Source organism: Notechis scutatus, chromosome 1 (genome assembly GCF_049901735.1).
Source record: "Notechis scutatus isolate UNSWTSFEM ecotype Mainland chromosome 1, rNotScu1.2, whole genome shotgun sequence".
Classification (NCBI taxonomy): domain Eukaryota; kingdom Metazoa; phylum Chordata; class Lepidosauria; order Squamata; family Elapidae; genus Notechis; species Notechis scutatus.
Genome location: NC_142009.1, coordinates 340,026,748 through 340,039,473, shown reverse-complemented (window position 1 = coordinate 340,039,473; position 12,726 = coordinate 340,026,748). Strand labels below are relative to the sequence as shown.

Genomic DNA, 12,726 nt, shown 5'->3' with positions numbered 1-12,726 from the left:
GTTAAAGTTTTTGGGGTTTGGGGAAGAAACTACAGAGTCGGGTAGAGTATTCCAGACATTGACCACTCTATTGCTGAAGTCGTATTTCCTGCAATCAAGTTTGGTGCGGTTTACTTTGAGTTTGTATCTCTTCTGTATTCCCCTTTTCTGTTGCTTTCCAGTATTATACTTATTTTTTGAATTATTTTTCTTTTCTTTGGTTGTTTTTTTAAGTCTTAAATTCTCCATTCTCTTTCCCCCTTTCCTTTTTGTTCCCCACATAGAATTACTTGTTCATTAAAGATGGCTTCTTCTTTGTCCCAGTCTTCTTGTTTTGCAGTCTTTTCTTGTTGTTTCTCATAGGGCCAAATCTCCATTTCTAAGAATTGAAAAACGAAGCCAAAAGAACCCTTCCCTTCTTGTGCATCTTCTTTGTACTTTTTAAGTTCCATTTTCAATTCATCCAGAAGTGGTGCCATTGTATAAATTTTTAAACAACCAACCGGTTGATTTCAGTCATTCAAATATAATAACCAAAAATCCAAAGATCACCAAATAATCCAAATACACGCAAGCTGTTTCTTTTTTGCTCTTTTTTTCCCCACTTTCTCTTCCTGGGGTTACTATTTAGTTGCAAAGTTTCAGTTAAAATGTATCTTTTAGAAGTCTTGTTGAAGTTTTACTTTAGATTCTTTTTAATTCCAGGCAGTCTCCTCCCTCTTCCAGATCCTGCCCTTATTCTTTTTCTCTCCCTTCCTGCTTATGAAAAAGAAAGTTTTTAATGTCCAGAAATCTTTATTATCCCTTTGGGATTTTGTTTTATTTTCAGCTTAATTGCCTATTGATGTCAAAGCGGATTTTTCCAATTTCTTATTTAAGTCTCTTAGTTGTCAGTATAGGGGAAGGAGAGAGAAGGGGGGAAAAAGCCAAACCTTTCCCTTTTCACTTTCCTTCGCTGCTTCTGACTCTTCTTTGGGAGCGATGTTATTTTTTGTAAGTTTAAATTCCAGGGTACCTTGGTTGTTGCTTTTACAATTTAACCCGGTCAGCCAAAAGTTTCACTTCTTATCTTCCTTCTGCACATTCTTTTCTGGTCGAGTTCTTCTTTGTGGTGGCCATTTCTGACCACCGCTGCAACCGCCTTCGGGAAAGGGAGTAATGGTCAGCTGAGGAGGAGAGATGCGGCTCTCCTCGACCCTGCTGGCGGTCTCCCCCCTCTTCACCACCTCTACGGGGTGGCTTAGCCCCGAAACCAGCCGGCTCGGGGCACTCCAGTGGCGAGCCCAGACAGAAACTGCGCAGGATGGCAGATTTCTGTCTGTCACCGAAGCCCTTCAAACCGGAAATTTGTTGTGTTTCTTGTAGTACTTTTAAAAATGGAACTTATTTTACTCTGCAGGTTTGTGCATGTCTTGATTGTAGAGTTTATGCCTTGAGATGAATGTAATTATTTTCCAACCTTTTCCAGCCATAGTTTGTTGTCAATGTACATAGAAAGGAAGAGTTCACATCTTCCAAATACTTCACCCTCAAGAGACAATGCACAAATCAAATTGATTATGTTACTTGTATAAGGAAATGAAGAGCTCAGTTGTAATGGAAGATTGGGCCCAGGGCTGACTGCAACAAACCATACTGTTCTTGCGCAGGTTCCAATGTAAGCTAAAGAACAAAACCAACTGGTTTATAAATGTGACCTTGCATATATACACACATATTATACAGGAATCCCTTTGAAACCCTGAACCAGAAGAACCGGAGGAACTGCAGATTGAAATCAAATAAGTTAAAATCACATTACAAAAAAGATGTTGAGACTTTGAAAAATGTGCAGAGCAGAGCAACTAAGATGATTAAAGGCCTTGAGACTAAAATGTGTGAAGAAAGGTTACAGGAACTGGGTATGGTTAGTCTAGACTAGAGAAAAGAAGGAGTAGGGGTGACATAATAGCAGCACTTGAGGGACCGCCACAAAGAAGAGGGGGTCAACTTATTTTCCAAATCAGATGGCAAGACAAGAAATGATGGATGGAAACTAATCAAGGAGAGAAGCAACTTGGAATTATGGAAAAACTTCCTAACAGTGAGGACAATTAACTAGTGGAACATCTTGCTTTCAGAAGTTGTAGGTGCTACATCACAGAACGTTTTTAAGAAGAGACTGGACAGCTACTTGTCTCAGGTTGTACAGCAGGGCTGTCAAACTCACAGCCCATGGGCCGGATGCATTATGCACTGGCCTCACCTGTGCCTGGTTTAGCGAAAGGGAAAATAGTTGTGATACATCACATGATGATGCTGTGACGATGTGAGTTTGACACCCCTGTTGTATAGGGTCTCCTCCTTGAGCAGGAGGTTGTACTACAAGACCTCCAAGGCAGGGGTGGGATTCTACCTGTTTGGTCCGGTTCTATAGAACCAGTTGTTATGATTCTGTCCAATTCAGAGAACCGGCACATCGCTCCACTGGCTGGCCCCACTCTGCCCAATCACTCCTTACCTGGCATGCGCACCCATTAAACTTGCCTGCTAAGTTGCTATTTTTCCTTTTTTTCCCCCTGACCATCAGTTGTTCTGCTGTGCCGAGAGATTTAGATTACCTAGAAAGCGGGAAATTGTTGAATTTATTGCTTTCTAGCTAATCTAAAAGCAGAATTGAACCTCCCTTAGGACTGAAGCTTCTATTTTTCAGTGCAGACTCAGGCAATAGATTGCAGATAGATAGATCTCTAAGTGAATCTGTGATTCTGTGCGCAACTCAATCTGCCTGCCTGCTTTGCCTGATATTGGGTAAAAGTTGCTCTTTTTTAAATAAAAAAATAAATATTTACATAAATATTTAAAATATTTACATACAAGCCACACCCAGCCAGTCATGTGACCACCAAGCCATACCCACAAATTAGGACATGTCCAAGAACCAGTTGTTAAGACATTTGAATCTCACCCCTGCTCCAAGGTCCCTTCCAGCTGTATGCTGGTTGAAATTGTTAAGAATGAATGTGAAAAGATACATCCAAAGACCAAGCAACCAAACTGGATGTCTAAACAAATGGTGGAGATTGCAAAGAACAAAATAGAAGCCAAAGCCAAGAAAAACATGAATCTCAGGAAAGAATTTAATAATTTCAGGCACCTGTTAGAGGAGACAAGAAACAACTATAGTTCCCCTGTGATAAAGAGATAGTTTCTAATAATGACTAATGCCCAATATTATCAGTTAAGCAAGCCACAGTATGGGAACATAACATCTTAGTTTTTCTCACTCATTAGATAAGTTTGCTTTGTAATGCAGCTGTTTTCTTTCAGTCTAATTACTTTTAGATTAAAGCCAAGCTGAACAAGGAGCCTGAGGGAAGGGTGTTCCTGGACCAAGCTTTCAACGAACAGGAAAAGTGAGCCTAATGGGATCTATAGCACTGTTCAGTAAGAATAAGACAAGCTAAATAATAGCTGTAAGAATTGCAAGTACTATGAATATCTAGCCACGGGTATCAAACTCAATTGTGTCATGTGACATATTGTGAAGTATCACAATGTTTTTTGCCTTTGCGGAGCTGGGGTGGGCATGTGACACATCCAGCTTGCAGGCCGCCAGTTTGACACCCTGAAGTACAACAATCAGATACCCATTTTCTTTGAACATGTATCAGAATTATCTCTTTTTTTTTCTTTGCCTACCTGGTTAAAATTTAACTACAGTAATAGGTAAGGAACTCTTTTTGTTGTGACGGCTGCTTCCATGTGTTTTCTTGTGAACAACTCCCCATCACTGGCAGCATTTCAGAACATAGTCACCGAACCAATAGTAACACCAGTTGAATCCCACCCCTGACCAACACTGACAGGGCAAGCTACTGATATATAAATATAAGAGTGAACCCCACTCCCTTCTAGCACTGATGATGTTACCTAGTTTGGTAATGAAATGTCTGCAAGATCACCAAATTCAGAAAGCACTAAGAAATACCACCACCCCAAAACACACACACACACACACACACACACACTATATATCTATACAGCCATGGAAAAGAATATGAGCTGTAAGGTGATCAAAGAGAATTAGCATGACCCTACCACACTTGACTTTCTCTCATTCAGCCAAGGCCATCCTTCACACTAGCCAAAGGTTTTCCACAACCTATCTGAAAGCCTGGCTGACGTAGATCTAAACAATTGATAGAATACAATAAGGTTGGAAGGGACCTTGGAGGTCTTCTAGTCCAACCCCCTGCCAATAGTAGGAGATCCTATGCTACCATTTCCAACAAATGATTGTCCCGTCTCTTCTTGAAAACCTCCAGCAATGGAGTTGTTCCACTGATTAATTGTTCTCATTGTCACAAAATTTCTCTTCAGATCTAGGTTGAATCTCTCTTTGATATGATTCCATCTGTTACTTCTTATCTTGCCCTCAAGTGATGTGAAGAATAAACTGATTCCCCTTCTCTGTGACAGCCCAAGTACTGAAAGACTGCTATCTTACTCCTTCTCTTCGTCAGACTAGACCAGGAGTCCCCAAACTTGGCAACTTTAAGACTTGTGGAATTCAACTCCAGCATAGCTGGCTGGAGAATTCTGGGAGTTGAAGTCCACAAGTCTTAAAGTTGCCAAGTTTTGAGACCTCTGGACTAGACTTGTTCTTTCAATCATTCTTCATATGGTTTAGTGAATCTCAAAATCTTTTTTGTATCTTGGTCATCAGAATTGGATGAAGTTCTGTAGCGTTTATATGTAATATATATCCCTGCTACCCATAACTTCCTTGTCATCTTTTAGTGGACCAATATTTTCTTTGACTTTTTCTTATTTTTTTACATGTTGAAAAACATTTTTTTTTTACATTTGTTGCAAATCTTAGTTAATTCTGAGACTTAACTTTCCTGACTTTGTCCTTGCAGATTCGAGCTATTTACTGGTATTCCGTTTTAGTTGTATATCCCTCTTTCCATTTTATATTTATAAATTTATTGCATTCAATTTATACATCTAAATAAATATAAATTACAATTATAATTAAAATGATATAAAATATAAATTCATTTATTCCAGCCTTATTAAGACTTAATCATTTACACCTCTACTATTGGCAGTTCTGCACCATGACTTCATCGGTCTTGCAGCAACATCTTTTGTTCTGTCTCTCCTCTTATTCTAATGAGTGTGTTTTTTTTAACAATTAGGCAACAGATTACAAGCGTTAGTGGCAGGATCCCTATTCAGATCTCTGCCTGCCTTTCTAGTTGAATGGGCGGGCCCTGAGGTTAGTAAACGCCACCTAGTTTCAGTTTTTCCAAGGCAGAAAAATCGGCAAAAACAATTCAGACGATCGCGGTTCCTGACGCGTTTGTCCTGTCTTCGGCTAAGCAAAGGAACGTTTGAACAGGTATCTTCTTTAATGGGGTTTACGGAGATTTAAACGGCGCGATATTGCTGGGTGTATGTCGGCTCCCCTCTTTTTAGTTAAGAAATGGCGAAAAGAGCTCTGTTTTCGTAAAATTGAAGAGGGCGGCTTATTTTCAAAGTAAACCTGGAACGATTTATGAAATACTGAATTCACTCTGTTCTTTTTCGTCTCCCTTTCAACTGCTTTTCCCCCAAAACCCCATCCTGCTGAGGTGAGCTCACTTTGGGAAAATGGGGAGAAGCATTATACTTTAACTAATGCTTCAAGTCAGTGTTTTAATAATGTTTTAACTCTAATTAAAGTGTCTCAAATAGAAATCTTTTAGCTCCTAGGGCAAGGGTCTTCAAACCTGGCAAGTTTAAGACTTGTGGACTTCAACTCCCAGAATTCCTGAGCTAACATGACTGGAGGAGGAATTCTGGGAGTTGAAGTGCACAAGTCTTAAATCTGTCAAGTTTGAAGACCCGCTGTCCTAGGGTTTTTCTCTCTCTTTCATTTTCTTTTTTTATTTATCCAGCTTTCCCTTCACCTGATTTATTTCTCATAGCACAAAACTCGGTCTCAGCTGATGAAAATAAAATAGGAGGGGTGAGAAGCATCATATGCTACCTTGAACTTCAGCCCTTGGTTTTATTTTGTTCAGGGATTGCTGAGTGTAAATTATTTATTTTTTAACTGCTGAGAGATTGAATCTGGGAATGCCTGTTGAATGTCATACTTTAAACCAGCCTTCAGTCATTCCAGTGAGATTTGAAGGCAGATGCCCCGGAGGACATTCAGTTAATAAAAGGTTATGTTTATTTAATGTTATTTATTATCCCAGCCTTGTTATTTTTATAAATGGCTAGAGGTGGCAAATATGCCTAATTCTCTTCAACAACAAGCCTGTGAGGTGGGTTGGACTGAGAGAGAACGAGTGGCTCAAACTCACCCAGACAACTTTCAAGCCTTAAAGTGGGATTAGAACTCACCATCTCCTGATTTTTAGCCTGGTGGCTGAACCATTAGATCCAGTTGGCTCTCATATCGAACTGATTCTGAGATTATGAACCCCGTCAGTGTCTTGCAGACCCTGTGATCCTTTGAACTGGTGGAGTAGTTAAAAGCACCAGGCTAAAACTGGGAGACTCTGAGTTCTAGTTCCGTCTTAGCCAAGAAGTTCATTTTGGGACATTCTCTCTTTCTCAGCCCCAAGAAAGAGGCAAGGGCAATCAACTTCTGAAAATCTTGCCAAGAAAACTGCATTTTTTTCTTGTTCAGGCAGTTGCCAGGAGTCCCAACTGCCTCAACAACAATTCCGCCCCCCCCCCAAAAAGTGTGATGACCAGCTGTCCTATTTAAGTAGTTAGAGGCAGGAAACAGAATCCTCTAGTAAATAACATTTTCACTTTCCTTGATCAGTGAGTTGAGATACTGCATTGAAAATGGCTGTACACCTGGGGCTGTGGTTTGCAAACATAGTATTGTTTTCTCAGGGTTTCAAAGGGAATAAAACAAGATGTTACAAGTTCATAGCTGACCTGACCAGGGGTGGGATTCAAATTTCTTAACAACCAGTTCTGTGGGCGTGGCCTAATTTGTGGGTATGGCTTGGTGGTCATGTGACTGGCAAACCAAATTTAAGTGGTCCTCGCTTAATGGTCCTTGCTTAGTGGCCAGTTGCTTAGCAAGTGTTTTTTGCCAGTTTCCAAGGCTTGGGAAACTGGAGAGGACAAGGCGAGGCTTGGGAAGCTACAAGGAGCTACGGGGAGGGTAAGGCGAGGCTTGGGTAGTTACGAGGAGCTACGGGGAGGGCAAGGCGAGGCTTGGGTAGTTACGATGAGCTACGGGGAGGGTAAGGCGGGGCTTGGGTGGTTACGAGGAGCTACGGAGAGGGTAAGGCGAGGCCTGGGCAGCTACGATGAGCTACGGGGAGGGCAAGGCGAGGCTTGGGCAGCTACGGGGAGCTACGGGGAGGGCAAGGCGAGGCTTGGGCAGCTACGGGGAGCTATGGGGAAGGCAAGGTGAGGCATGGGCAGCGACGAGGAGCTACGTGGAGTTTGTTATTTTGTGCCAGTAGTGGCACAAAAATCTTTCCTAGAGAAGACTACTTACCTGGACCAACAGTCCCTAATGGAATGCTCTCTCTATAGCAGACAGAAAGAAGCCAGGGGAAGAGTGTGAATCCAAGCATGTGCTTATTCAATAAATAATTTGTTTACGGATTATTCTTGCCTCCTCTCCTACCACTCAGTTGATAATCAAACATTTCCAGTAACGTTCTTTTCTTCCAGAAGTCACAGAAGTATTAGAAGACCATGTGGTTTTATGTGGCGGCCTTGCTGGGGTTCTATTACTTGTTCCGTTGGTACCGTGAAAAACAGATTTTACCAAACCTGACAGAGAAATATGTCTTCATAACTGGCTGTGACTCTGGATTTGGCAATCTCCTGGCTCAGCAGTTGGATGCGAAAGGCCTTCGTGTCTTGGCAGGTTGTCTGACCCAGCAGGGTGCAGAGAAGCTGAAAGAAGCGACGTCAGAACGGTTGCAGACCATCCTCATAGATGTCAACAGCACAGAAAATCTGGACAAAGTAACGGAATGGGTGAAAAGCCAAGTGGGAGACAAAGGTTGGCACAGAACTCAGGCAGTCTTGGGTTTTCTTTAGGATTTGACTAAAAATAGAATATTCTTCTGGTGTAAATTAGGGTGAATTTTTAGAAGGGTTAGCCCCACTTTTTGTCACAACAGGCCTCTGAAACTGATAATTAAAAAAAAAACTAAGGAGATTTTGATCCTAGCTTCTCTAGGTCTGAAGTCCATTTTTTAAATCTCATCTCTACACATTGCCACTCTGTACATATTGGGCAATGTGACTTGCTCAACCTCCTTCTTTCAGTGGAAAATGTTTCTTAATATGTATCGGAGACAAGAGTTACTAAACTGGACAGAACTGTTGCCCTAATACTTTCCAGGTATTTTAGACTGCAACTCCCATCAGCCTGAGCACAGACTATGGCAAATGATTAATAGATTAAAGCAGATTAAGGATGCAAGTTGCTTGCCCTGCACTACATACAAATTTTGTCCTTGCTCATTGTGTCTTGTTTTCATACCTAAACCAGGACTAGAATTCACATCTTCTGGTTTCTAACATGGTTGCCATAACCACTCTAAACCAACTATTCGTGGTTGCTAAACAAGGAGTAACTGCATTACTATGTCTTCCAGCAGCAGTGCATACTTGTCATGCCAGGCATATATCAGATTGACTGATTTCACAATATTTGGAAACTTTCTCAATTTGCATGGACTTGTAAGATTGAGTACTAACACTACCTTCAATAGAAGGTTGCTATAATGGAACTGAAAGCACATTTCTTCCCCTTGGCTTTACTTTCCAGGGGATTAGAGGAGATTTCTTTTAAGACATGTCCCACATCTCCATTCTTCTGTGGTCTGAGATGTCTCTTGCCTAACCATTGTCCTGGCAGCAACTCCTCTTCTTATCTCTCAAAGATATTCCCACAGATCATTACAAATAAGATTTATGAAAAATGATTACAAGTATTAGGGAGTGTTCATCATTAGAATAGAATTTAGAATTCTTTTTTGGTCAAGTGTGATAGGACACACAAGGAATTTGTCTTCGGTGCATATGCTCTCAGTGTAAAAATGTATTCATCAATAATCATAAGAAACAACATTTAGTGATAGTCATAGGAAACCAAATAAGCAATCAAAATCTTACTAGGAAACTAAATAAAACAATATAAATTGTAAAGATACAAGCAACAATGTTATAGTCATAAGTAGGATTAGATAGGTAATAGGAAGGGTGAAAAGAATAATAGTAATACAGTCTTAGTAAATTGTTTGACAGTGTTGTGGGAATTAGTTGTTTAGCAGAGTGATGGCATGGAGGAAAATGTCCTTGTGTCTGGTTGTTCTGGTGTACAGTGCTCTATAACATTGTTTTGAGCGTAGAAATTGAAACAATTTATGTCCAGAATGTGAGGGGTCTGTAGATATTTTCACAGTCCTCTTTTTGACTCATGCAGTATACAGGTCGTCAATGGAAGGCAGGTTGATAGCAATTGTTTTTTCTGCAGTTCTAATTATCCGTTAAAGTTAGCTATCAAATGCCAAAGCAAATAAAAACATGATAATCATATTTAAATTGGTTGCTGTATGAAATCATAACAGAGATGTGTGTGGTGGACCAGTGCGGTACTGCATAGTGATTAAAATGTAAGATTAAAGTAGGGAGGCCCCAGTTCTAGATTATTCTCATTTTGTGACCAGGCCAGTCACTCTCCTGTAATCTTTTTCAAGGGTTATTCTTGTAGGGAAAATGAAAGTGAACTCAAGAATACCCCACCTTCAGTTACAAAACAGGTTTTAATGAGAACATTGCACATTGCACAGGAAAATCTATGGCCAAAACCAAAATGCTGTTATCCTTTTCTAGGTAAGCATAATTTTAAAAGAATTGACCAATGTATATATTGCATTGTGTCTTATTGTTTACTAGGGAGACGTGCCAAAAATATGACTTAATCTTCCCAAGTCTATGAGTTGACATTAAGCTTCCATAAATCCCAGCTCTTGAGAGCTGAATTGAATGGGATATTCTTTGGATGCCTTAGATGGCGCAATGGGGAGAATGCAATACTGCAGGCTACTTCTGCTGACTGCTGGCTGACAGCAGTTCGGCAGTTCAGTCCTCACCAGCTCAAGGTTGACTCAGCCATCCATCCTTTCGAGGTGGGTGAAATGAGGACCCAGATTGCTGGGGGCAATAGGCTGATGTGTAAACCGCTTAGAGAGGGCTGTAAAGCACTGTGAAGCAGTATATAAGTCTTAAGTGCTATTGCTATCAGTTCTCTAAGCTGCCTTCTTCACATGTTTCAAGAAGAAGATTGGCTTGCCTAACATTTAAAAAGAGAGGGTGTTCCAGAGGGATGCTGCTGTAGAGGCCTCTTATCACTTAGTTGATGCCCCCTGTTTTTCTTCTTCTCATTAGGACTTTGGGGATTGGTAAACAATGCCGGTATTTCTATCCCGACTGCCCCAAACGAGTGGCTAACCAAGGAGGATTTCAAGAAAATCATAGATATCAATCTACTTGGGTTGATTGACGTGACCTTACACATGATACCATTGTTGAGAAAAGCCAAAGGACGTATTGTCAACATTGCCAGCGTAATGGGCCGATTAAGTATTTTTGGGGGAGGCTACTGTCCTTCAAAATATGGGGTGGAATCTTTCTCTGATAGTCTCAGGTAAGTGCAATTTTCTGTTAACAGTATTGGCAAAAATTCAAATCTTTCTGGGACAGTGGAGTAAATTCTTTCATAAAACAGGTGTATTTCAGAATATAAAAGCGATTGTCACAGTAATAACAACAGTATTAGTTTACAGAAGTGTTGCAGGATACAACACTAGTGTAACTGCAGACTGATCAATTTTCTCATTTAGCACCAAAGTTAAATACAGTATCTGCAATCCAAATCTGGACCATGCTTTTATAAGTACCAACATTCCAAATTGCCGAGCAAACTTTTACATTCCAATCAGGGATTTTGACTCCCCACCCTTCTAACACATCATGCATGACCCAATTGGTTAATTAAAAAAACATTACAGTAAGAGAAAAATTGATACATAAACAGGTAATTGATATTAATTAACAGGAATATTTTGCCATCACTGTATTGAAATTCCTCTGCTGAAAGTAACAGAGAGTGACTCATGGATGTTTGGCTCAGGCTGAAGGAAGAAAAAGATTATGAGTTTTGAACTGTAATGCGACACAAAATTAAATTGAGCTAAACCTTTTCAAGTGCAGGTAGACTGACCTCTCCTTTAAAAGAAATGATGGTTAGATCCAGGTGTATGAGAGACATAACAAACATAAAACAGTGTAAAACTTACTGGCTAAAAAGCAAAGTGGAATATAGGTAGAGCCCCTTGACTTATGAGTCATGACCTGTCGCTTACCACCCATTCAAAATTATGGTGGACCTTTCCAAGACTACTCACAACCTGGATTTGAAGTTCTGATAGTGTGCGCGCGCACACAGGCACACGTGTCACGTGATTGCATTCAGCAACTGGCCCGCATTTACAGCTGTTTTCATTGTCCTGCGAGCACATGACCGCAATTTATGACTTTTGTTAGAAAGCAGCACTTACTTCTGGTTTCTGACAAAAAAAAAACCCATTACAGATAATGGATTCACTGAACAAATGGCATCTTCACTTAGTAACTCTGGTGACTTAATGACCACGACAAAAGTTGTAAAATTGGGTTCAGTCATGACCCACTTAACGACCAACACAATTTATAGCCATAATCCCAGACTCAATTATGGCTGTATGTTGAGCACTACCTGTGCCTGCAGGTAAAACATTATTAAATATACACCAATACACACATTCTGAAAAATGAAGTTAACACAGCATCGTAAATGTCACTTTCTCTCAAAAGTTCTGGGTTCCAGTGCCAACAACTTATTCCCATTGAAATAGATGCTTGTCACCAGGGGTGGGATTCAATTTTTTTTAACAACCAGTTCTGTAGGCATGGCTTAGGTGGTGGGTGTGGCTTGGTGGTCATGTGACTGGGTGGACATGGCTTGGTGGTCATGTTATTGGCTGGGCATGGCCAACTCAATATCACTCACATCGAGGCACGCATCTCCTCGCCTGGCCTCTCAAGACTGTGGGGATGCTGCAACAGTCGCAAGTGTGAAAAATGGTCATAAGTGACTTTTGTCAGTGCCATTGTAACTTTGAATGGTCACTCCACACAAGCAAAGTACCAGCAAAGGAGGGGGAAAAAACTCCAGAGAAGTTCCTGAGACAGGAAGTCTAGTCCTGCCAAGAATGTAATAAGGGTTAACGGAGAGGCAGTGTCTGTAAGCAACACCAGAATGTTTCCTTCCTGCCTTCCTTACAGGATTAGGCCAGTAATTTCTTCTAACAACCGGTTCTCCAAACTGCTTAGAATGCTAACCGGTTCTAGCGAATAGGTGCGAACTGGTAGAATCCCACCCTGCTTGTCACCCCAAAATATAGAAATAGCTCACACAGAAAACCCTTCCTTTTCTCTCCAGCTTTCCACCTGCTTCAAGCACATGCTTTTCGGAAATCGAGTAATTCCCCAGCATAGATGGATTTTGATTTGCAAAACCATATTTGTAGCATTTGCAATCTTGTCCATTCTGGTCATTATAAAATGTTCATTGTAATGCCACAGCCCTTGTTTTACAAGCCAAGATGGGAGCTCCTCACTGGAGTGCTTAATTGATTAGCAACTGTCCTGCCTGTCATAACTATGGCAGGGCAGATT

The 12,726-nt window shown here is 40.7% G+C and overlaps 1 protein-coding gene across 1 annotated transcript; it reads left to right on the top strand.

The window, feature by feature from the left end:
* The first annotated feature begins 5,168 nt into the window (after positions 1–5,168).
* Positions 5,169–11,209, top strand: LOC148133621 (retinol dehydrogenase 16-like). Its single transcript, XM_087952829.1, has 4 exons — positions 5,169–5,368; positions 7,663–7,999; positions 10,396–10,654; positions 11,066–11,209. The coding sequence occupies exons 2-4, from the start codon at positions 7,687–7,689 to the stop codon at positions 11,088–11,090; spliced, it is 597 nt and encodes a 198-aa protein (XP_087808955.1). The 5' UTR covers positions 5,169–5,368; positions 7,663–7,686; the 3' UTR covers positions 11,091–11,209.
* The last annotated feature ends 1,517 nt before the right edge of the window (positions 11,210–12,726 follow it).